General features: G+C 47.8%; 1 protein-coding gene across 1 annotated transcript in view; it reads right to left on the bottom strand.

The window, feature by feature from the left end:
* DDX1 (DEAD-box helicase 1) overlaps positions 1–26,351 on the bottom strand; it is a 287,219-nt gene that overhangs the window by 44,253 nt on the left and 216,615 nt on the right. The window contains exons 21-23 of the mRNA XM_085610667.1: positions 4,066–4,138; positions 3,837–3,909; positions 3,707–3,749 (exon numbers count right to left, since the gene is read on the bottom strand). Coding sequence (XP_085466793.1) covers positions 3,707–3,749; positions 3,837–3,909; positions 4,066–4,138 — 189 coding nt within the window. The remainder of the gene's footprint in view (positions 1–3,706; positions 3,750–3,836; positions 3,910–4,065; positions 4,139–26,351) is intronic.

Here is a 26,351-nt window from a genome sequence, read left to right on the forward strand (position 1 = left end):
CGTGCCGAAGAGTTGCTCTTTATTAAAAGGTGTGTTTAGGATGTTGCTTTGCACCTCTGGCTTGAATCCCGAAATTCTGAGCCATGCGGGTCTTCTCTCAGTCACTCCTATCATCATTAGCCTGCTTGATATTTCTGCAGCATCCAATGCTGATTTTAGGCATGTGTTTGCCATGGTTTTCCCCTCTTCTACCAGGTGAGGAGCTCTTTGCTGGTACTGGTCCGGTAGATGTTTTAGGAGCTGCTCTACTTCATCCCAGTGTTGGTAAGCATGCCTGTTGATCAGGGCGTTGGAGTTAGCGATCCGCCATTGGATTGCCGCATTGCTCTCCACTTTTCTCCCTGTGAGATCCATCCTCCTACTCTCCTTGTCTGGAGGTGGTCCAGCATTAGTGGGTACATTGGCCCTTTTCTTAGCCATTGCTGCAATTATGGAGTCGGCTGGCACTGAACCTTGGATGTATGCAGGGTCCTGTTAAGAATGTTTGTATTTCGTCTCAGTCCTAGGGGTCACCGCTTTGCATGTTGCAGGCTCCTTAAAAGCCTCTCTTCCTTGATCCAGCACGCTAGTGAGCATGGGCAGGAATTGGCTCCTAGTTTGTTGTGGCAGTAGAGTTTCCAGGAGGAAACATGATTTTGGCTTCTCTTCCTCCATTTTCACCCCATAAGTCTGTGCAACCTTCTGCACGGCCATGTTGTAGACCCCTATGTCGTCTGGCGGCGAGGGCCACGAAGGGTACGTGTCTACCCCTTCTTCCGGCGATTCTGTGACGAGGTCTTGCCATTCCATGTCTTGTGCCTCCGAGGGTGTCGAGTACCGGTAGGATTGAAGGTCTTCGTCGCCTTCTCCCTCGAAATAGTAATCTTCGTACCAGAGTTCCTCGACTGGTTCAGGAGCTTTCAGGGGTTCCGCGTCTTCGTCGTCTTTCGACTTAGACAGCGGGTTTCGGCAGGATGGTGTATTGGCACATCTTCTCGTCGAAGTCCTTTTTCTGCTGAAGGATGCTTGCAATTTCGGCCTCGAGCCTCCTCTTCCTCTCCATCTCGGCGCATGTTCGGCGTCGAGGGTTGGAGCGCTTCTCTTTGTGGCCGCCGACATCGACGACGAAGTCTGCCCTTATTTTCTTGGCGCCGAGATGTCCTTTTCGAGGGGAACCTTCAACGAACTTTGTTTCTCTAGGGCTTTCGCCGATTGCGAGTCCTTCTTGAAGGATCCGCTCGGTTGACTGTCCCTGGTAGCTGTTGCTTTCGTCAAGTGTTTCGACGACAGCTCGCTTCAAGGACTTTGCTTCACTACTGTGATTGTCGCTCGGGGCTTTGGCTTCACTCTTTCGAGTGTTGCCTGAGTGTTTAGGGGTCGACGACTCCCTTACCTCCTTCGACTTCTTCTTATGGACCTTGACGACCGTGCATTCCTCTGGTCCTTCGGCGATGTTGTCGTCCTCTCCTCTGGAGAGACCCAAGTCTCGGAGAGATGGAGGTGGCCCCTGGCCCTGCATGTTGTGGTTCGCCCTTCTATGCCTCTCCCTTACTCGGAGGGTCTTCGGTGTTAACGCCAAGCAGGCGTTCTAGTCTTCGCTGCTATGGTCGAGCGGCAGGCAGAGGTTGCAGACTGGGTGCTGATCCTTCTGGGCGTACTTGTGGTGGCAATTGGTGCAAACCTTGAACGGTGTTTTGTCCATCCCCGCGCTCAGGGTGCCCCCTGCGAGCGCATCCTCTGTTGAAAGTCGAGGTTTTGGTAGCCAAACTTCTCCCTCGTCGCTCTGGTTACCTGACCTGCAGTCCGGTGTCACTGAAAACTTTATTTTTGTCGATTTCCTTTGATTTTTCTTGATTCCTCTTCCAAAACTCTGGTACTCTTTAGTAACGATCCAGACCCAACGGCGGAAAAAAGAATCTGAAGATTGCGACCAAAGGTGGGAGCTTCCGCAGGAAGCGCGCAGACATCACGAAGGACACCAAATGGTGGGACGTCGCCACCCACCTAGGCCACGAATAAAAAAAGCATAGTGAATCCAGAAAGATTCACGCTGCAAAACCTCTTTCAAATAGGGTGCACCCTCCAAAAGACCAAGATTACATGGGGCTAAACCAGTGATACTCTAAGTTGGCCCAGGGGCTGCATGCAGCCCTCCTGACCTTTACATGCAGCCCCCTGAGCAGCAGCAGCACTGGGTTGCTCTTCACTCAACTCAGCACTAACATTAACATATTAAATATACAGGCAAGCCTTCATTTAAAGTTCAATTAAAGTTAAAGAAAGGAAGTAACCAGGTTGTCCAGCACCACTTAACTTTAGAAACGCCTTCATTTTCAAAGCCACGTGTAAAAATTATAAGGTTTCTTCAAAAGTTCAAAAAGTGCATTTAATTAACATGCAGAACCATTTCACCTTAGTATATCAGATTATATCAGTGCATTGGGAAGTATTTTTTTAAGTGATAGTTTCAAATACGAATTTAGATCACACATTCTTCCTCCATACGGACAACAGTGCCAATAGTGAACTAAGACGTATGTCGGTTATGTGCACTCTTAAGGTGGCCTCCTATTATACATTAACAACATTATAGGTCATTACATCAAACACAGGAGAAGGTTTGTGCAGCGCACATTCTGAAGTCATGTATTTTGTGATAAAAGTAAAAGGAGGGAAAGTAAAATGAAACAATTGCCTAGAATCACACAATTTGGTAAAGTGTGGAAGCAGGGAATAATTCCAAGTTTTCTGTTTTCACATTGTGCAACTCAGCCACTAGATGTATATGCTTCGCCCCCCCCCCCTATGTCCACCATACAGCGCACCGCGCCACTCCTCTCCCACCCTCCCCCCCCCAAAGCCCCCCCTTAACACCACCTTGCTGGAATTGATGCAGCCATCGTCACACAAAACTTTGCGGCCCTTGGGAAAATGTTTGTGAGTACCCATGGGCTAGACTACCCTTCAAGAACAAATTCTTACAGAAGGGGCTTTCTCCCAAAGTGCTAAACTCTGTTCAGACTAAACCAAACTATATAGAGGGAGATAAATTGAAACGTGTTCCCAATCACTCTAGCTAGGGTCTCAGCAGCCTTCTGCCCACAGATCCAAATGTGGCACGGTCATCAGCTGGAGTGAGGTGCAAAAAACAGTGACATTCCACAAATCCAGAAATGACCCAATATCTGTATTCAATGGAATTAAAAGATTTTTCCTGTGACAGATGTCACAATTTAGTGAGCGTAACCGGCAAGAATGGAGGAATAGCCTCTATGGCACCAAAATGACAATTTTGAATTTTTACATGACACCTTGGCACCAGAAGGGGCTCAAGGATTACCATGGGGATAAAAAATCACTATCACTGACCATGGTGGTAGTGAAATAGCAATCAGAGCAGATCTGCTAGAAACGTCAATGGGGCTAAAGGCAGCGCTGAGAATGCATAAGTCAAATTGTGCAAAGGCGCTGTAACATGTGGTGTCAGATAAAATAATATTCCCCAGAAAAATGACCCAAGTCAGTGACAATCACCCTTAACACAAGGCTTGTTTTATTGGTTGGGTGGAGAGTAGATATATGGCCAATTGTAATGTTTCTACTCTACACTGAAAGAAGTGTAAGCATAGGCATTACTTAATGTAGTATAATAGTTTTAGCTGGGTATAAAAATAACTTCCGCTCAATCATTGCAAAGATTCCACACTACACTGATCAAATGACCTACCTTCTCCTTTTCCTTTGCCACGAGTGAAATAGCTAACCCCATTCTAAAAGACAAAACAAAGGTTAATCAATGGTTGACACTTGCAAAAATTTAATTTACTGTATCTAAAACACAAAACCTCGAAACATACCTTTCAGCTCTACCAACTCGCCCAATGCGATGCACATAGTTTTGTTTTTCATCCGGAAGAGTAACATTTATAACTACATTAAAGAAGAAAAGAATTGTGAGATTTCAGAATGATCATTTTGTCTAGCTAGATACACATCAAGATCAGGCCACGCTGCACAAAGCTAAACATTAAAGAAGTATCATTTGCTAGAACACATTTAAATAGCCATTGCACCCTATTTGCTTACCATATGGAACACCTCGGATATCAATCCCTCTGGCAGCCACATCGGTGCAGATTAGCATTCGCACATCAACTTTCTTTAAAGGAAATGGGAAATAATAAATACTTGTTAAATCTAGCAATTCCTCAATGTTTCCCCGTTACCAATAACTTTTGTGTTACATAATCACACAATACTCATTACTACACACTCTTCACAACCACCAACTATGCAGGAGTAGGAATAATATTGAAAGCCACTCACTGCTTAGGTGGAAACTCGGAGTGTTGCTATTTTTAAGTTTCTTAGCACGGTATCATGACTGGTTAGTTATACTCCTATCCCCTTCTAGTACTTCTACAGCCTCACTTACTCCTTGTAGCCATGATGGGCTCTGTGTCTGGGTGAAGTACTCTGCCCTATTCTCTGTTCCCTGGGCTTTTCCAGAGAACATGCCTGTTGGGAAATGGACAGCATGTCTACTCTATCCCTGTACCATTAGCAGCGTATAGCCTACGGAACAATACTGAATGATTGCCCTTAATGCCATGTCATCCAAGTCACTCCATATTATCTCCCTGAAGATTATCTCCCATGTTAATCTTCAGGGAGATAATCTGGAGTGGCTTGGATGACACAGCACAGATTACATCAAAACTAAGCAAAACATGTTGTAACCAGCCTTTAAGTCCCCAGACATTGCTGCTCGCCAAAACAGACATTTTTAACAGTTGATTAAGTGTTCCACACCCACAACTGGACAAGGGAGGATCATGGGCATCAACTGCCTACAAACTGAGAAGGGGAGCAGTCTTGCTCGAAGAAATCCTCATTAGCCGCAGTGTTGAAATGTGGATGGATGATGAAGGCAGTTGAGTGTTTGTGAAATAGTCTAGTCTAATCAGGGAAGAAATTGGCAGTGGGATCGATAAATGCCCCAACCGGAGGAAAGTGTTCCCCCCCCCATCTACAGGTTCTCCACAGTGCAGAGTGGAAAAGGAGGTTACTGATGAGAAGTGACCGGAACATACCTGTGGACCCCATTCTAGGTAGGCGCAGTAGACCAGACACCAGCAGTTCAGGGGGCTGCCGATTCCACGCTGACCATATGTGCTTGGTGACATATGGAGATTTAAGCATGCACATGACAGACAACGCTTATCTAGCATGCATGGAACCGATTTCTTCCAGAGATCCTCTTTTTTGCTACCAATGATTAGCTGAGCTCTATTCTTGAAGCTAGCATACGTGACCACGGCCCTGTGATGCTACAACTGGACTTAAAATCTGTGACAGACCCGGAGGCGCTTGGGCATTAATAATTTTAGGTATAGTCAACCTGAAGAGAAAAGCTCATTGTGCTTACACTTCAGACGTTTTTAAAAACATTTTTAGACAGACAATGAGGGCTCTGCACCGCACAAGGGAAATTACTTTTGTGCCCAGCACACATCATTAAAGAGTTTTCTTCACTCTTTACCAATCTATGTAACTCTGAACATACCCGCAACAGCAAATAGCTTAGTGTTGGAAGCATATCAAGTGACAACAACAATAATGATTATGGATGAGCCTAACTGGGGGTCCAATGGCACCAGTGATGGGCACTAGTGATCATGTTTGGAGAGCAGAACTTAATTTTCGTTATCAGACTTTGACCCAGCACAAACGAAAGGCTAAGACAGGAGGGAGAGAAAAATATGAAAACAGACAAAAGGAGAAAACATGGGTCAAAACCTGCAGAAGTGCGAGACAGAAAGCATAGGGTCATTGCATTCACACCTTTCTCATTAATGCCTCACTCTAAGCGAGGTCCTATTTGTCCATGTGATGTGAAGCCATTTCGTAATCCTATTAAAACACATTACAGGTTTGAAAGTTTCACCAATAGGCAATCCGTAGTACCCTGCAAACCACCAAGGGTGTTCACAGCATCAGACCAACATCACTTTCATTTTCCTTATGAAAAGTTCACAACTTCAAGCATAGCGTAAAACTCTTGATATTTGACAGGATATGCGTCGATATTAATTTATGCGTCATACCCATGAGCTAAAACATCACTATCTCCGCGTACAAATTATGTGGTCTCTTTCTGCAGTCTTGCATCCTCAAATTGCATGCTATCTCAAAAATCAAACTCTTCATTTCTAAATCTAGCACGAAAACTTAACTTTACTTCTGATTGTTGCCTGTCCATTGTTCTTTCGAATGGCACACTTTGTCCCTTCCATCCTCTGCATGCCTCATCTCTCTGAGCACAACCATGTCAAAGTCACATGCATGTTTACTTTAATCTGATCATATTTCTGCAAACTTCCCAAAACTCATATCAAAGATCATAACCTGTCATTTCTTGAAGCCATATCCCTGCAATATAACCACCTAATTTCCTCAAGCTCACCTACTAACCCCCACCAACCATTTGCATGAACTTGCATACCCCACACCTAACTAATGCCCACACCTACCTTCTATTAATTATTATATCCCAAAGATATTGGAATAAATGCATGGAATGGTTTGCTCCGTGCACAAGACTAATGCCAATCAAGAACAAACAATAATCACTAACACTGGAGTAACAAATGGCCTTGGATTCCGGAACAGCGAAACGCGATTCAACGCCTGGGCAGGGGTAGAAAGTGCTAAATAAATGCATTTACATTTACAATTTGCATATGAGAAAGATTAGCAGTTAACATAAGCAATATGTGTGGCTGATGGGTAGCAGATCAAGAGGGAAACTATTTGCAACAGAAAGGATTGCTGTGGGGCTCAACTTGTAAACCGACGCAGACCAAAGAAAAAGGGACTAAATATGCATTCTGTCATGGGCCATTTATGAAGCACTATATTTAGTCCATTTTGGGACATACAAGTCCCCTGCATGGTGACAGGCGTGCACCCCTCCCCGAGCGCTCCAGCTCTATGGATATCTGGACCCATGATTATGGCTTTTTGTCATGGACAAACACAGATGACCATGACCTAGGACCCTCTCACCGGGAGGGGCGCACCATGCACTGCACTCGACAAAGTAGAGGACTACTGCCCTTATCTGGAGTCAACTGACAAGTGCGGTAGTGCCAACATTCCCCTGTATGTTCAATATAATCAGTAGTGTTAACAGACCTTTTTACCAGAGTAGTACCCCTTTGTGTAAAGTTTGTTGGCTGTGTATTTAACTCACCGTTTGTAAGAAAGTGCCCTCTTTTTGCATGGTTGGCCCCACGTTTTGCTAAACTGCTGATGTGCTTTGACTGAGTGTGCCCTGGGTTCCTGCCAAACAGGAACCCAGGGCCTATGTTCTTTCCCTAAACTACCTTGAAAACAAAACCCAATTGGCACTCTTTGGCCACAGGTCAGTCTCTTGTTAATGTACCACAGGTACCAAGGACACTGTGGCCAGGGAAGGCCTCTAGGGGCTGCAGCACTTATTGTGCCACCCTTAGAGGCCCTGTACCTTTACACCCACACTCTGCCTTTGCAGGCTGCGTGTTTTGGTGCAGAACAAAGTAGAGTCTCAACATGGCACACATCCCGGTGTGCCATGCCTACAACCCAGTGACCAGGCATAGGTCAGCCACCCCTCTAGCTGGGTGCAATACACCAGTGGTAAGGGTACAGGCGCATGAGTCCTGTACCCCTACAGTGTCTAGACCAATTCTTAGACATTGTAACTGCAGGAAGGCCATTAAGAGTATATGGTGCTGGGAGTTTGTCATTACGAACTCCACAGTACCATGATGCTTTACTGAAAACTGGGAAGTTTGGTATCAATCTTCCCAGCACATTAATCCCACACTGATGTCAGTGTGGGATTTAATGAAAAAGGCATACAAAGGGCATCTTAGAGATGCCCACTGAAAAACGACTTACCACTACTGTCCAGGCTGAGTGGCTGCTCGCCAGCTGCCACCACCAGATAGGTTTCTGGACCCCTGGGTCGAGGGCCTACTGCTCTCGGGGGTCTGAAACAATGCACACTGTTGGACGATGTGCCAAGCCTCCTCCCACAGAATGGGCAGGGTCCACAAAGGGGAAGATTCAAAGGCTTGCCGCCTTTGTGAGCTTCCCCAGGCCTTTTGCTTCTTCTAGAAACCCACTGAAATCAACAGGGCACCAGACACCAAACCAGCACCCAGCCACCCCTGTGCCGATGTGGGTGTACTATGGGTGCTAAAATGCATCCCATTTGCCCCGAGCTAAACCCCAGGAGCTTTGCTCCCACAACCTTGTGGCCTGCTTGTGAGCAGCCACCAACCAGAGGTCCCCTATCCCCCATTAAATAACATTGGGCCTTGACCCTGGGGGAACCCTGGTTCTAATCCCAGAATACCACCTCCCACAACAAAGTACTTACCTGTTAACATAATTTCTCTCCATAGGAATACATTGACTGTTTTTCCTTGAAAAATGTTTAAAAGGGTGGAGTTTTTTTTTTTTGTATTGAACTTTTAAAAAAACTGCAAAGAACTAAAAATTGCTTACCTACCTTTTCTCTAGGAAACGTTCCAGTCTGATATCTAGGTGTATCACACTGAGTAGAAAAAGTAATCCAGAAAGTAAGCTGCAAAGTAATTCAAAGTAATCTAACCGTAATTTCCACTGTACTGTAAGCATTTACAAACCTGTAACAAAGAAATTTTCATTCAGTTTGCTTGTATTGTTCAACCTGCCTAGAAAATTATCAAATACACTTAACTGTGCCAGGCGTGCTTGGTTCTAGGAAATAAATACAACTAAATAATATTTTTATACAAATTAAATAGGTCATGAGTTCAGTCTTTCAGTCTGTGACATAATTTGCTGATTGAGTGTGTACAACAAATGCTTAACACTACCCTCAGATAAAGCCTTACTGCTCGCCCACACTACCACAAATAGAGAGTAAGGTGCTATCTACTTTTACCTCTGCCTACCTTCGGGATTCTACTTGACTCTGTGCACACTATACCTCATTTTGGGTTAGTATATACAGAGCCAGCTTCCTACACAGTGGACTTGCATGGATTATAAGTAGCGCTGGACAGTGCGTGAAACTTGTGTGTGCATGCAGGGGTCCACGTGTGTGTGCCTGTGGATGGTACATAACATGAATGCCTGTGTGTTTGTCAGGAATCCCCTCCCGCACATGGATTCCCTCCCACGATGCCACTGCCGTGAACCTGGTGCGCATGGAGGAGAGCGGACTACGACTCCCAGAATGCCCTCCGGCAACAGTGCCTTATGCAACTCAAGAGTTCTGGTTACATAACACCAAGGGAAACGCCTAGTTTTCGTGTTATGCAACTCAAGAGTCATGGTTATACAACGCCGAGAGTACTACTTAAGGAGAAGATCACTGGGACTCGGCGCCGGATATTCTGATCTTTACCGGAGTACATGGTTGAGGTACACGGACCCGTTGGAGAGTTGAGCGGCGGAAGGAACATTCTAAGGAGCGGAGGGGAGGTGCTGCGTGTGCTTCCTGCCCGTGTCCTGTCCCGTTCTGAGAGCCGTATTCAACGTCATTGGGCACAGGTACCGTTGGTAGAGCCGAAGCTCCCAACGGCCTGACAATTGGAGAAAACGAGGTGGGTGCGAGCCGAAGCTCCCCACCCTCGTTACTTGGGTAAACACACGCCTAGAGCTAAGACGCTATCCAGGAGGTGTTTCCGCGTCTTAGCCATCGACACTCGTAGGAGAACTGGGATAGGTAGAGCGGCTGCTCCCATCCATTCTCTGCACCACCTTGGGTATCATCACTTAAACCCGGATACAAGAGAGTCACACTAGGAAGTGTTCCCAGCGTCTTTGTGTTGTGGCAGTACTCTGGGGGATACCGGTAGAGCGGCTGTTCCCAGTTGGTAGAGAGCCCGGCCGGGTGACTCGCACGTGCCCCGCCCCCCTGAAGATTCCACAACCTTGGAACTACCCTTCACAGCGGTCGAGTGGCATTGTCGGCCACTGCTTAGCACTGTGCCCTCCGTTGGAGCATACCGGGTCCGGTGTGCATGCGGAGGACGGTTAGAAGAGTTGTGAATGGGTATCGTACTTTAACTGGTGATTCCAGTACCGGTATTCTTTGTTGTCTGTAGTTGTTTATCTGTTTATTAAATCATCCTTAACCTCCATTTCTCTGGTCCGTCGTCTGTTGGTCCCAACCCCAAGAAAGCCAGGACGTTACAGTGTTCCATTTTAGGAAGCACAGGGTCTGAAGAGGCTTGTGGAGGTGAGGACTGAAACCTCCAGACAGGAGATGTGTATTGCCGACATTCCCAAGGGTAGGGGTGGGACACATGCCCTTGAATTGAAATAAGGTGGTCTCTTTGATACTGGGAAGAGTTACCGGTCGGTGGAGCCTGGGCTCAGCGTCAGGGAGATGGTGAGACTTACATGGATGGCACAGCAGACCAGGCAATCTTGCTGGAAAGAAAGGCTTGGGCCTTTGAACCGCAATGGGGCATACTTCAGTGGTGGCGGACACCAAGGTGTGATCCCTGGTTACTCTCCTGGCCTGTGTGGTGGGTCAGTCAGAACTGGAGCCACACCTGCTGTGGAATGTTGTCCCTTTGACATAGGGCAGTGTAGAAGAAGGAAAATGCTACTCACCAGTATGCATTTGTACTTGGCATGTAGAGCAGCAGAATATCATACTTTTGCATAGATCGCCATCTGGTGTTGGGCTTGGATGGTTGCACCTTGTTGTGGTCTTGGAAGAAGTCTTTTGTAGTCACGAGATAGGTGACTCCTCCCTTGGGCGATAGTGCACATGGGCATTGACTCCATCCTTAGATTATTTTTCGCCATGATGGGAAATGATGGAGTTTGTAAGAAACAGAAAAGATGTCCGTGTGAATGTATCTAAGTAAGATAACACTGGAACAGATACAGGTTCTGGGGAGGCGGGTGGGCGTATTTTATTCTGCAGCTCTACATGCCAAGAACAGATGCATACTGTTAAGTAGCATTTTCCGTTCGAGGCATATCAGCAGCAGAATTCATACTTTTGCATAGACTGTACAGCAGTGTCTCCCTTAGCTGCGGTCACCTGCATCTGTTGCAGTGGTTTGGAAAAGTGTCTCAAGAACAGCCTGGCCTGTTGCTTCGCCTGCACGTCTACACAATAGTGTTTGGTGAAGGTGTGTATAGTAGACCATGTCACTGCTTTACAAATGTCTTCTAGGGGAATGTTCCCTAAGAATGACATGGGAGCCCCTAATTTGCGTGGTGAGTGCGCTCTAGGGGGAATTGTTAATGTGCGTTTTGCCTTCTGGTAGCATATTTGAATGCATTGGACTATCCACCTGGCAATTCCAGCTTTGGGGATGGGGTTTCCTTTATGAGGGGGAGAGAAAGCTACAAACAGTTGGTTTGTCTTTCTAAAAGGTTTAGTCCTGTCAATGTAATAAAGTAAAGCTCTTTTGACGTCAATAGCTCTCTGCTACAAAATGTGGGTTTTGGAAAAAAACTGGTAACTCTACAGATTGATTAAGATGGAAAGCAGAGATACTTTGGGAAGGAATTTAGGATTTGTTCTAAGAACCACCTTGTTACGATGTATTTGTAAGAATGGTTCTTGTATGGTTAAAGCCTGGATCTCACTTAATCTCCTGAGAGGTGACTGCGACAAGGAAAGCTACTTTCCATGTAAGGAACTGCAGTTCACATTTATGTAAAGGCTCAAATGGGGGAGCCATGAGTCTAGTAAGGACAATATTTAGGTTCCACACCGGAGAAGGTGGCAGTGTGAGAGGAATTATCCTTTTAAGGCCTTCCATAAAGGCTTTGATAGTGGTACTCTAAACAATAACAAATGTCTGTTTTGTAGGTAGGCAGCAAGGGTAGCCAGATGTAATCTTATGGATGAGTATGCTAGATTACATCTTTGTAGATGCAGCAAATAAATGATGTTTTGAATGGAAGCATCTAGTGGGTCAATTTTGTTGTTATTGCAGTAATGAATATGCTACTTACCAGTGTGCATCTGTTCTTAGCATGTAGGGCTGCTGACATTCAAATCTGTGCATAGATCGCCGCCTAGTGTTGGGTCCGGATGTTTGCACGTTGTTGTCCTGGAAGAGTCTTCGAAGTATCCCGAGATAGGTGACTCCTCCCCTGGACTACAGTGCGCATGGGCATCCTCTCCATCCTCAGATTGTTTTTCGCCATTGTGGCAGTGATGGAGTAGATACAGAAAGTGATGACCATGCTATAAAGTAATTCTGAGAGCTGCAGCTGCTACAGGGGCCGGGGAGGAGGGTGGGCGATATGAATGTCAGCAGCCCTACATGCCAAGAACAGATGCACACTGGTAAGTAGCATATTCAGTTCGAGGCATGTGGGCTGCTGAATTCATATCTGTGCATAGAATATATAGCAGTACCTCCTATTAGCGGCGGCTACCAGTGCCAGCTGCAGCAGTCTGAAAAAGAGTTTTGAGAACAGCCTGTCCTACAGCTGCCTGCTGTTTGGAGTGTACATCTACACAGTAGTGTTTGGTAAATGTATATATAGTGGACCATGTGGCTGCTCTACATATTTCCTGTAAAGGAATGTTTCCCAGGAAAGCCATGGACGCCCCTAACTTACGTGTTGAGTGGGCTCGTGGGGGAATCGTTAATGTGCGTTTAGCCTTTTGATAGCAAATTTGAATACATTTAACGATCAATCTGGCTATACCTGCTTTGGAAATGGCGTTGCCCTTGTGTTGTGGGGAAAAGGCAACAAAAAGTTGTTTTGTCTTCCTAAAGTCTTTAGTTCTGTCCATATAGTACATGAGGGCCCTTTTTACATCTAGTGTATGGAGCATTCTCTCAGCGACATTTTGTGGATTCTGAAAGAAAACAGGCAGTTCAACAGTTTGATTCATGTGGAACTGCGATATTACTTTAGGCAGGAATTTGGGGTTGGTACGTAGTACGACCCTGTTTGCGTGAACCTGTATGAATGGCTCTTGAATGGTTAGTGCCTGGAGTTCACTAACTCTTCTTAATGAAGTGATTGCTACTAGGAAAGCTACTTTCCAGGTGAGAAATTGAATCTCACATGAGTGGAGAGGTTCGAAGGGTGGACCCATCAGTCTGGTGAGGACCAAGACCGGTGCTGGTGGGTGTCTTGGGGGAATTACTCGTTTAAGTCCCTCTAAGAAAGCTTTGATGGCAGGCACTCTGAATAAAGAGAGGTGCTGCCTGTTCTGGAGATAGGCTGCTATTGCGGTCAAATGGATACATATCGAGGTGTATGCCAGATTGCATTGGTATAGGTGTAAGAGGTAACAGATTATGTTTTGAATGGATGCGTCTAGCGGGTTAATGTCATTGTGGGTGCAGTAAATGACAAACCTCTTCCATTTAGCTGCATAGCAAGCTCTGGTAGTGGGTCTCCTGGCCTCCTTGATGATCTCCATACAGTCAGGTGGCAGGTTTAGGTAGCCAAACTCTAAGACTTCAGGAGCCAGATTGCCAGGTTCAGCTGTTGCAGATCTGGGTGCTGAATTTCGCCATGGCTCTGCGTTAAGAGTGCAGGTTTTATCCGCAGCCTTTGATGCGGCACCACGGAAAGTTCCAGAAAGGTGGTGTACCATGGCTGGCGTGCCCACGTTGGAGCAACTAGGATGAGTGTTAGTGAGTGCTGTCGCAGTTTGCATGCCACCAGCGGTATTAATGGTGCTGGGGGAAAAGCGTACGCAAATCTGCCGGACCATTTCATCCATATCGCATTGCCCTGCGATTGTGGATGTGGGAACCTGGCGGCAAAGCTTTGGCATTTTGCGTTTTCGTTTGTGGAGAATAGGTCTATCTCTGGATGACCCCACTGCTGGAAGTACGGTTGGAGTACTGATGGGTGTAGCTCCAACTCGTGCATCTGGTGGCTGTGTCTGCTGAGCAGATCCGCCATCTGGTTGTCCTTGCCTGGGAGGTGTTCCGCCATGAGGAATATGTTCCTTTGAATGGCCCACTTCCACATGCTCTGAGCCAGATGAGACAACTGTGGAGAGTGTGTTCCTCCCTGCTTCTGTATGTAGTACATGGCAGTCATGTTGTCCGTCCGGATCAACACGACTTTGTTGCACAGGTGTACTTTGAATGCCTCCATGGCTAGGAAGATTGCCATCAGTTCCAGAAGGTTGATGTGCATCTTCTTTTGCTGTGTTGTCCATAGTCCCTGCAATGTGTAATTGAGTACATGAGCTCCCCATCCCTGGAGAGAGGCGTCCGCTGTCAGTACTATTTGTGGAACAGGCTCTTGGAACGGTCGGCCCTTGCAAAGGTTTTGTGGATTCCACCAATGCAGAGAGTTGTATGCCCGACCGCTCACCAACACTAGGTCTTTTAATTGCCCGTGAGCCTGATTCCATTGACGTGCCAAGCACTCCTGAAGCGGGCGCATATGTAGTCTCGCATGTGGGACTATGAAAATGCAGGAGGCCATCATGCCTATCAACTGCATGAATACTCGCGCCGGAAGGGAGTGTTGAGGTTTGAACTTTGAGATCAGCAGTTGCATGCTGTTGATCCTCACTAAATTTGGCTGAGCTGTGGCTGCCAGAGTGTCTATGGTCGCGCCCAGGTACTGTTGTACGTGTGCGGGTTGTAGATGTGATTTTGGGTAATTTAGTGAGAATCCCAGACTGTGAAGAAGGTGAATGGTGAGGGACATGTGGCTGGCACATTGCTGGGCTGACTTTGCCTGAACAAGCCAGTCGTCCAGGTAAGGGTAGACGTGAATGTGTCGTCGCCGGAGATGTGCAGCCACTGTAGCTAGGCACTTGGTAAAGACCCTGGGTGCTGTTGTCACGCCGAAGGGGAGGACTTTGAATTGATAGTGCTGTCCCTGAATAGTGAACCTGAGATATTTCCTGTGTGACGGGTGGATGGGTATGTGGAAGTACGCATCTTTGAGGTCTAGTGTGGCTAGGAAGTCTCCCTGTCTGAGCAGCGGGAGAACCTGCTGTAGGGTGAGCATATGAAAGTGCTCTGACAGAATGTAGTGGTTGAGGGGGTCTCAGGTCTAGTATAGGTCTGAGCGACCCGTCCTTTTTTGGGATTAGGAAGTACAGGGAGTACACCCCTGTCCCCTGCTGGTTGACGGGCATGGCCTCTATTGCACCTTTTTGCAGCATACTTAGCACTTCCTGCTGCAATAATGCTAAGTGCTCTGCGGACATAGGACGGTGCTTTGGCGGTATTGTGGGTGGAGTGGAGGTTAATTCGAGACAGTAACCGTGCTGGATAATATCCCTGACCCACCTGTCCATGGTGATGGTTTTCCACGTGGACAGGAACCTCTGGAGTCTCTCCCCGACAGGTGTTATGTGGTCAGGGGGAAGGGAGAGGGCGTCACTGTTTGTTCTTGGGTGAGGACCTGGTGTTGCCGTAACCGCGTCCTCTGCCCTTGGTGCTGGAGCCACGATATCCACCTCTGTTGGTTTTATCGTAGGTACTCTGTGTGCCCCCTTTAGTGTATTGCTGCTGCGACCCCTGGCCTCTAGCTGCTCCCCTATGCCCGGGGCGACGAAAGGAGCCACTACGAAATGTCTGCGTTTTGGAGAGCCCCCATTGACTTCGCAGTGTCAGTGTCCTTCTTTATCTTTTCTAAGGTGGTGTCAACTTCTGGGCCTAATAAGTAGTCGGGGTTGACTCGCTGATTCAGGATGTTGTTTTGAATCTCTGCTTTGAATCCGGAGATCCGTAACCAAGCGTGTCGGCGTAACATGACGCTGGTGTTAATTGCCCTTGCAGCTGTGTCGGCAGCATCTAGTGCGCACTTAATGGATGCGTTGGAAAGAAGTTGTCCCTCCCTGATGAGGAGCTCCGCTGCCTCTTTGTATTCGTCTGGCAGATGCTGGAGTAGTGACTCTAGCGTGTGGTAATGTGACCGATCATAGCGAGCAAGGAGGGCCTGTGTATTGGCAATACGCCAGATGTTTGCTGCTTGGGCTGCAATTCTCTTGCCTGAGGTCTCCAGCACCTTGGACTCCTTGTCTGGGGGAGGAGCATCACCTGTTTGCGAGTGGGCTCGTTTGCGAGCGTTAGCAACCACCATGGAGTCCAGAGGTAACTGACCTCTAATGTACATAGGGTCCCCGGGCGCAGGTTTGTATTTTTTTTCAATCCTGGGGTTTAGCACCAGTGCCCTGGTCGTTTCCTTGAAAATGTCTTTTGCAGGCTTGAGAACCCCTTTCAACATGGGCAAAGTTTTGACAGTTCTCTCGGAGGAGGCGAAAGTGTCCACCAAGAAGTCGTCCTCAACTGTGTCAGAGTGGAGTTGCACCCCATGATTGGCGGCAGCACGTTCTATGAGGGCATTGAAGGCAGCAGTGTCCTCTGTGGGAGATGTTTTTCCGCCGTAAAGCTGCGTGTCCTGGGTATCTGTTGCGGCACCCTGGTCTGCAGGGTCATCCCAAGCCTGATCTGGGTCCTGCTGCTCTTCGGGATCGATATCCGTAGGGTAGGTGGTATCATCCCCCATGTAATCCTCCATTACGTCCGTGTCGGAGGGCGTAGGAGAAAAGGACTGGGGATCTGGATAGGACGTGTGCAAGCGTTCGTATAGCACCGGTTCCGAATCTGCTGGCAGTTTCTGCTTTAGAGGGATTCTGTAAGAGTCCAAGGCCTGCTCTGGCGTGAACTTCCGTTTTCGGAGCATGAGTCTGCCGGTGTCGGCGTCGATGAATTGTGACGGTGAAGGCTCAGTAGGAGAGTGTCCAGTAGATGGGGACCTTGTCTGGCGGACACGTGTTCGGATCTCAAACATCTTCGGCGCCGTGGATGGCGGTAAACCAAAAGTTATGTTGGTTGGTGCCGAGGGTGCCTTTGGAGCCTTTTTCGGGTCGGGGCCCGACGTGGACCGGAGGGCTGCCCGTTCCCTGATGCGTTGCAAGGACGCCGCGACTTGCCGCACCGAGAACGCCGAAGGTTCTTTGGTGCCGAGTGGTTCCGTAGAGGTAGGCGTCGACTGCTTCGGAGCCACAGGGTCATCGATCCGAGGAGAGGCATTGGCGGTTGTCGGAGCCGATGACTTGACGCGTGTCGCTGCCTTCGAAGTGGACTCCGATGGAGCGGCCATTTTGAATTTGGTGGTCGGGGCCGACTGCTTCGGTGCCGGGGGCCGAGGCGCTTTTGTGGGACCGATGGCCTTCCTCTTTGGGTCGGTACCGACATCCGCTGCAGCGAGTTCGGCGCCGAAATCCCACTTAGTGCGTTCGGAGCCGATGGTCTGTGCTGGCGTCGAAGGAGTGGAGGTATTCGAGGGCTTCGACCCGACCACTGCCAGTTTCACTTTCGTTTTCGGTGGAACTGGTGCGACGATTGGTTTCGGTTTCATTGAAGGGAAACCAGTCTTTTTCGGTAATAATGGCTCGTTCTGGATGTTCAAGGCCGGGCCTGAAGGCGGGGCCGAAGAACTTTGGGAGTGATCTCGGGTAAGGCCCGGAGGCGATCCCTTGACCGGAGCCGTAGAATGACGCACTTTGATAGCCTCCGTTTCGACGGGTAGGCCCGGCTCTTCGCCAGAGCTATCTTCTTCGGCCCCAAAGGCCTCATCGTAGTCTCCTACCTCATCGATGGCTTCGTCCCTGTGAAAAAGCGCTTCATCGGCGTCTTCCGATCGGGAATCGTGTTCGGAAGCGGGGCTGGAGTTTACTTCTTCCACGCTTTCAACATCTTCGTCCTCGGTGCTGAAGATGTTGGCCGGGGCTGGTGCCGATTGCTGCGCTTCTAATCTCGCTGCCCGTCGATTCCGGAGAGTCTTCTTGGATCGGAATCGGGCACAGGCCATACATTTCGATTCGTCGTGATCCGGCGAGAGACATTTGTTGCATACCGGGTGGACGTCGATGTGAGGGTATTTGGCGTGGCATAGAGGACACCGTTTGAATGGGATCCTCGATTCCATCGTCGATGTAAGGTCGATGTTCGGATTAAACGGATCCGAAAAACTGGAATAAGTTTCTAAACTAAGCAAGAAAGCAGTCGATACCGAGCGGGAACAGTACCGACGAAAACTAAAAGCCTTTTGGCCTTAAACTAAATTGTCCTAACTTGAGCTAAGATAAGCACATCTGAACCCAATGGCGGAAAAAAACAATCTAAGGATGGAGAGGATGCCCATGCGCACTGTGGTCCAGGGGAGGAGTCACCTATCTCTGGATACTTCGAAGACTCTTCCAGGACAACAACGTGCAAACATCCGGACCCAACACTAGGCGGCGATCTATGCACAGATATGAATTCAGCAGCCCACATGCCTCGAACATGACAAATCATTTCCATTTGGCTGCATAGCAAACTCTAGTAGCAGGGTGTCTGGCTTCTTTGATAATGTTCATACAGTCCAGTGGGAGGTTAAGGTAACCAAACTGTAGGACTTCAGGAGCCAGATTGCTAGATTCAGTTGTGCTGGAACTGGGTGCCTTATCTCTCCATGGTTCTGCGTCAGCTGCTTTGGGGAGAGCCGTGGTTATTGGTGTGGAACTACTGAGAGTTCGAGGAGTGTTGTGAACCATGGTTGCCGTGCCCATGTGGGAGCAACTAGGATGATCTTGAGAGACTGTTGCTTGAGGATGCGTACTACTAGCGGAATGAGTGGGAGTGGCGGAAAAGCGTACGCAAATCTGCCTGACCAGTTCATCCATATCGCATTGCGCTTGGACAACGGATGTGGAAACCTGGCGGCGAAGGTTGGGCATTTTGCGTTTGCGTGTGTGGTGAACAGATCTATGTCTGGGTGGCCCCACATTTGGAAAAATGTTTGAAGAACTTAAGGATGAAGTTCCCATTCGTGTATCCGCAATGTGATTGTGCACTCCTGGAAGATGTTCTGCCAGAAGATATATGTTTTGCAGAATGGCCCATCTCCATATGCTTTGCACTAGATTAGACAGCTGCAAATAACGTGTTCCTCCTTGTTTTTGTATGTAATACATTGCTGTCATATTGTTTGTGCGGACCAGAACAGTCTTGTTGAGGAGATGTGCTTGGAATGACTAACACTAGAAATATTGCTAGTAATTCTAGGTGATTGATGTGGAGCACTTTTTGTCGAGCGGTCCACCTGCCCTGAATTATGTAGTTTAAGAGTTTAGGAGATGGGCTCCCCAGCCGGTGAGTGATGCGTCCACTGTTAGCACTATCTGTGGAACTGGCTCTAGGAATGGCCGCCCTCTGGAAAGGTTTTGTGTGTTCCACCACTGCAGAGAGCTATGTGTGCGGCTGTCCACCAACACCAGATCTGCAAGTTGACCTTGAGCCTGATTCCACTGACGTGCTAAGTGTTGATTGATCTAGACGCAGTGTCTGCTGCATCGAGGGCACATTTAATGGACGCGTTTGTGATTAATTTGCCCTCCTGAATCAAATCATTGGCTTTGGCCTTGTACTGGTCGGCAAATGCTGCATTAGGCCCTCAAGCTCGTCGTAGTGAGCCCTATCGCATCTGGCAAGTAATGTTTGTGCATTAGCTATCCTCCAGTGATTAGCTGCCAGAAAGGCAACTAGTTTGCCTGAAGCGTCCAGTAATTTAGACTTTGTCTGGAGGTGAAGCATCACCGGAGGTCTGAGAGTTGACACGCTTCCTAGCATTGGTCACTACCAGGGAATCTAAAGAGAGTTGGCCTTTAATGTAGGTGGGATCATTAGGGGCGGTTTTATATTTTTTTATCAATCCGAGGATTGAGAATCCTGGGCCTGACAGGGTCTTTGAAGACATCTGGAGCATGCTTGATGACACCTTTCAGCATGGGTAATGTTTGTACTGTCCTTACTGTCTGTGCAAAAGCATTTACCAGGCAATCTTCCTCTGTGGGATCTGAATGCATTTGAATGCCAGGATACTGGGCAGCCCTATCAATGAGCTGGTGACAACCAATGTTGTCATCAGCCTTCTTGGGTATGCATCTGGATCAGGAAGGTCTGGAGGATCTACCGGGTCACTATAGTCGTCCCATGTGTCCTGTGGTATGTTAGTGTCCTCTTCAGGATCATTGAAAGGGTCAATATTTCCACCCCCTAGGTCATCATCATTCTGTGGTGGTGGCGAGTATGGAGGAAGTATGGGAGACGTTGGAGGAAGTATGGGAGACTTTGGAGGAGAGAAAGGCTTAGTAGGAAGAACAGGAGAAGAGGGTCTTAATGGTGAAGTTGCACAGTCTCTTTTCTTCAAAGGCACCTCAGGAATGTGTGGGGTATCCAATTTCCTCTTGTTCTTCGAAATACTGACAATATGGCCTGTTTTAGGGTCCACATGCAGTGTTTTCTGTTTTGGATCGATGGGATCTGGTAGAAACATTTCTTCCTCGTTGGCGTCTGCCATTCGTCGCCGCTTTTTTTGGTTCTGAACGCGGTTTAGATTTCTGCTTTGGAGCCTTAGAAGGGGTTTTTTGGTCCTTCAGTGTAGAGTCTGAAATCTTTTTTGGATCCGAAGGTTTGCGAGGTGTCTTCAGATCCGAGGCCTTTTGTTCTTTCGGTGCCGAAGTGCTTGGGCCTTCTTTGAGACAGTGGGAGTAGGATGTGATCCCGCTTTCGGCACCGAAGGTGTTTTTGGTGCACCGACTTACTGCTTGCTCGGTCCCTAGCCCCAGGAAGGCTTCTCCTTCGTCTTCGGAGCCGGGCCCGTAGGCGGGGCTTCTGAAGTTTTCTTTCAGTCACGACTGAGACCTTCAGGCAAAGACTTGACTAGAGCCTTCTTTGTTTCGGGTGGGGTTGGGGCAGCTGTACTCACTCGTTGACCTGGAGTAATGTGGTCATCGGAGTCGGAGTCATCTGCTTCGGATACGATGTTGAGATCCTCCGAATCTTCTGCCTCTGGAACGTCGGGGTCTTCATCGAAGATATCTTCTGGCACCGGTGCAGCCTGTTACGCCATAACGTGTCGTCGAGCCTGGCGATCACGGATAGTCTTTTTGGAGCGGAAGGAGGCGCAGGCTTGGCAATCTTTCTCTTCGTGTTCGGGCGAGAGACAAAGGTTGCAGACCTTGTGTTGGTCGCTGTGTGGGAATTTAGCTTCACACGGGGGGTAATTCTTTTAATGGAGTCCTTTCCATTAGCCGTAGGTCCAAATGGCGTAGAAATGCCCAGCGGCCCACGTCGACGACTGGAATCGAGTATTTGAGTTAGAGCGGCGAAAGGCACGCGAACAAGAACAATACTGTAGAGTTTGCGATGGTTTGCGCGTCGAAAAGGTTTGGAAAACACAGTACCGAACCGGAGCGCTGAGGGTACATCCGAACCAGATGGTGGGAAAAAAAAAAATCAATCTGGGGATGGAGTCAATGCCCATGCGCACTATCGTCCAAGGGAGGAGTCACCCATCTTGTGACTACAAAAGACGTCTTCCAAGACAACAACAAGGTGCAAGCATCCAAGCCCAACACCAGATGGCGATCTATGCAAAAGTATGAATTCTGCAGCTCATATGGCTCCAGCATATAACTTCAAGGTAGCAGATACCCACAACCTGAATTTCAGAGGCCAGACACTATATCACATGTATGTCTTGATCCAGGCTATGAAGGCGAAAGACTGAGTCCCACAAGAGGTTGAACAGTGCTGTCTCATCACACAAAGGAAGATCGCCAAGACTGCTAGCTGTGGGAATCAGGACAGGGGACCAAGGTCAGCGAGTCTTTCTGTGAGGTGCTCAGTCATCCCCAGGAAATCAAGACCACCTCCTTTGAGCCAGGAGCACCACCCTTCTGCCTGCCAAGACAAGTAAGCCCTGTGAGGTGGATGAGAGCTCGTGGAGGAAACACGATCTAGCAGGGGTGTAGTGTGTTAGTATTATTACTTCTTTCTTTAAGGATTCTATCAAACAATGGAATTTGGATAGTGGAACATGGGACTGTGGGAAGTAAATTGTAAGCTTAGACAGACCGTCTTGGATGCCAAGCAGGGAAGTGGCAGTGGGTCTTTTACTTGATTAAAAGTATTATAAGGAAGCCATATACAGCATTCATGTACTTATTTGGATTTCTGCTGGCCTTGCATGCATACAATATCTTTTTTGGCGATAAGTTATTTTTGGACCCACCAACTCCCCTTATTGATTTACATATTACAGACATGTATATGGATCACTGATTTGGAGTAATTTTTGTGTTCAATTTTTTTTTTATCTTCGCTGTTGTACCACTGTATGTGCAGACAAACTACCTTGACAGAGAATGGATCTCAACTTAAGGTACTTTATCATAATTACCGCACTGTTACCTGCATAAGCAGTTTACTTTGGTGGCATCATTCAAATTTGGAGCGCGCTGCTGTATCTTTCAACTTTACAGCTACCTCATACAGTGGTTTGTTCTTTGGATTGTCTTTAGCACTGTAATACTCTTGGAGATTGCCGTGGCATTTTTCAAAGGCATTCTGTCCTCGAGCATCCTCTTCTACTCCGGTGCCGATGGAATTTTCAATACGTCCGATTCTAGATTCTACCTCAACGTGCTCTATTTCCTTTCAATAGCATGTTCAGCACGTCGGCCTCGTCTTCTATTTCCTTTGAACAGCACGTACAGCATGTCGGCAGCACCCATATTGGATATTGCTGTGGGATCTTTTACGCGGTGCTAAGCACGTAAGTTCTCCAATCACAGCTATCCCTGGTGCATTGCATGGTGCCGGCGGAATTATGTGCTTGCCTTATTAAGTGATAGGCACGCTTCCCACTTACGTTTTGGACTGCCTGTTGCATTATGACATGGTACATTTGCTGGATATTTCATTCAAACTTCACTTCTCCTTCTTGTCTGCTGTCTGCTGCATTGTGAGCTCAGTGACAGACACACTTTGTACTTTCACATTTTGTGCTTGTTCTTTCATACTTACAACAGTTTCTGGTACTGTCAAGTGATATTTATTTATTATGGCTTCTTCAAACAATGTTGTTCAACCTCCTCCTTTTCTTACAAAATCCTGGAAAGCCCTCAATGCCTTTTAGACAATGACTTAGGGTTTTTGAAAACTACTTAGTAAATATAGATGCTTCAAAATATAATGCTATCTGTCGTGCTGCTCTCTTTTTAAATCATTTAAGTGATGCTGGTCCGCAAGTTTTTGATAATTTGCCTGTTACTCCACCTCTTTCTGATGAGGCTCCCTGAGATGTTTATTTAGAAGCTATTTCTAGATTGTTCAAAGAATATAGATATGAACCTTCTGTTATGCTTGAAAGGCACAAATGTTTCAAAAGGAAATAGACGGCTGATTAATCAATAGAGGATTATTTAGCAGTACTGAGAATTCTAGCTGCCAAGTATGAATTTGGCCTTATCCTTTATGTTTCTTTACGTGACCTGTTAGTTTTCAATGGTTATAAAAAAAAATAATCCAGGAACAGATTTTGACATGCAAAAATCTATAGCTGGATGAAGTCATGGATATCGCCTGTAGTATTGAACGTTCTCTTAGCTCTACAAAGATACTAACTGAGGATCTTAGAGTAAAGTCGGGTGATTCAAATATCGCGTCTATTACAAATGCTGATGACATAGAAGTTAATGCGAAAATTAATAAGCCGGTTTAAAACAAAACGTCACCTGAAAAGCTACGGTATGTTATAGATGTGATTCCAAATCTCACATTGGAAACAGTACTTCATGTCCGGCACAAGGCAAACTATGTGCCAATGGCTGGACTCCACTTGGCGATGTCAAAGAAGGAGTTAGCTTTTCTTGCTGTAATTTTGGGTGAAAAATCATTTTTCATGATTTTGATGTGTCAAGAATTCCTGTCATGCGAGGGGAGGAAAACGGTAACCAGCGAAAACGGACTACATCTCCCAGGATGCTTAGCGGTTGAGAGGTTATGTAAACAGGAGAGCTGTTACATAACTCAAGGAAAACACGCCCTTATGTAAAACAGGAGAGCTGTTACATAACTCAAGGAAAACACGCCCTTATGTAAACAGGAGAGCTGTTACATAACTCAAGGAAAACACGCCCTTATGTAAACAGGAGAGCTGTTACATAACACAAGGAAAACACGCCCTTATGTAAACAGGAGAGCTGTTACATAACTCAAGGAAAACAACGCCCTATAAAGGGAGGAACCGGGAGGTACAACGCTGTCGGATATTGTGTTTACACCGACGTACCTGCTTAGTGAAGAGCAGTGTTCCGGAGTGGTGCTCCAGTAAGGCAAGAACGGAGGTAGGTCGAGTCGTTACTCCCTGGGCCGTGTCTTGCCCCATCGTCACCTGTGAAGGACCCGGAAGCTCTACCGGATAACCATTGAGCTTCGCTTTTTGGCTCGGCTGAGTCAAAGCGCCGTGGCGCTTTTGCTGGTTGGAGTCGTAACTCCCAGCCCGACCAGAGATACAGGGACTGCCAGCTGTAACGCACACCAGGAGGTGTTTGCCGCGTTACAGACTCGGAAGTCCACAGGATCGATCGAGCGGCTGCTCTCGGTTCAGTCTTCTTTGCTTGTGATTGGGGTATCGGTGACGCATCACCAGGAGGTGACTCCGCGTCCCGGTGCAGTCTGAGGAAGAGGTTGAGCGGCTGCTCCCTTCAGGTAGAGACCCCGGCTGGGTGTTTCCCTGACTCCTCGATTCTCCCCAACACTCTTCGTGCCCCTCACAGCCTACCGATTGGCATTGTCGGACATTTCATTTCTGCCCTCTGTTGGCATACGCCGGGATCGGCGTATATGCAGAGGACGGTTAGGACCATCCGTGCTGTGGGCTGGTAACGTACTTAGCCTGGAGGATTCCAGTGACTATAACCTTTGTTTATTCCTTGTATTATTTTTGCCTTCATTAAAATAACTAAACCTTCACAAGTGGTTGCGTTCTCATTATCGTGTCTGTTAAACGATCCTGAGACGTTCAGGGCGTTACAAAATATCCGACCTTAATAACACTAACTGTCTCCCGGTCGATAACAGACATGGCAACACTTGATGATGTGCTGGCTGCTTTAGCGACCGTGCAAATTAAATTGGCTGCCTCCAGGCAAGAAACAGCCGATGTAAAAGCCAGACTGGATGCTATCCAATTGGACCCGCTCACGCCCAGCACCTCCCTCACGAACCAGACCCCTGCGGTAGTAGTGGAAATGCCGGTAGCCGTCCCCTTGGCAACACCAGAGAGGTACAGTGGGGATCCTAACACAGTGCAGGTATTCCTCACACAAGTGGCGCTACATTTATCATGCAAACCAAGGGCGTTCCCCACGAGTCAGGCTCGTGTGGCTTTCCTTATATCCTATTTGGCGGGAAACGCGGCACAATGGGCCGTACCTCTGGTGAGCAGGGACGACCCCATCTTATGTGATTGGGGTGCTTTTCGCGAGGAATTCCTGAAGGTCTTCGACAGAAGGGCTGACTCGTACACGGCGGACCGTGAAATGCTTGAGTTGAGACAGGGATCCAACGACCTGGTGCAGTATCTCAACGCGTTCCGAAGGCTGGTTGCGGAAACCAAGTGGCCTGTTGCTAAACAGACGGCGCTCTTCCATCACGGGCTGTGCGATGAGCTCAAGGACGCCGTGGCTCATATTGACCCACAACCCAAGACATGTGAGGGCCTTATCAACCTGGTATTACGGCTGGAACATAGGCTAAGTGAAAGAAAGGGGGATCATGGGAGAAAAGGAAAATCCCTTCCATCCTATGTGACAGTGGGAAGTCCTGAAACTTCCACCGCATCCAAGGGAGAACCCATGGACATCGGCGCAATACGAGCGAGCCTCACAGCCACGGAGAAAGAGTCACGCCGTAAACAAGGATTGTGCCTATATTGTGGCAAAAAAGGCCACTACGTACGTGAATGCCCTGCCAAACCGATGACGTCACGTTATCGGGCCAACCGGTCGGTAACAGCCGTGGTGGACGTACCGGCGGAAAACTAGAGGACTCCCAGACCAAAGAAGGGGCATCTCGGAGTCACTCATCCATCCCTTCACTTTCCAACTCGGTCACTAAGGGACAACGACACCTGTTTCTCACGGTGCACGTGGGAGTGCATGACCAGTGGATACCCGTTGTGGCCATGGTGGATTCAGGGGCCACTGGCATGTTTATGGACCACAACGAGGCATGCAGGCTAGGGCTAGTGCTTCTTCCCAAAGCTGTACCCGAAGACGTCTATGCTGTAGACGGAAGGCGATTGGTGACGGGGCCCATCGGGCAGCACACAGGGGTCCTTCCGATGAGATGTGGGAGGAACCATTTGGAACAAATCGATTTTAACATCATCCGAGCGCCCCAATATGGCGTCATATTGGGATTGCCGTGGCTACAGAAACACAACCCCTCTGTGGATTGGCCAACACATCGCATCGAACTGACGTCACCGTATTGCATCCTGCATTGTGGAATAGGAACGGA

This window comes from Triturus cristatus, chromosome 6, assembly GCF_964204655.1.
Source record: "Triturus cristatus chromosome 6, aTriCri1.1, whole genome shotgun sequence".
Lineage (NCBI taxonomy): Eukaryota > Metazoa > Chordata > Amphibia > Caudata > Salamandridae > Triturus > Triturus cristatus.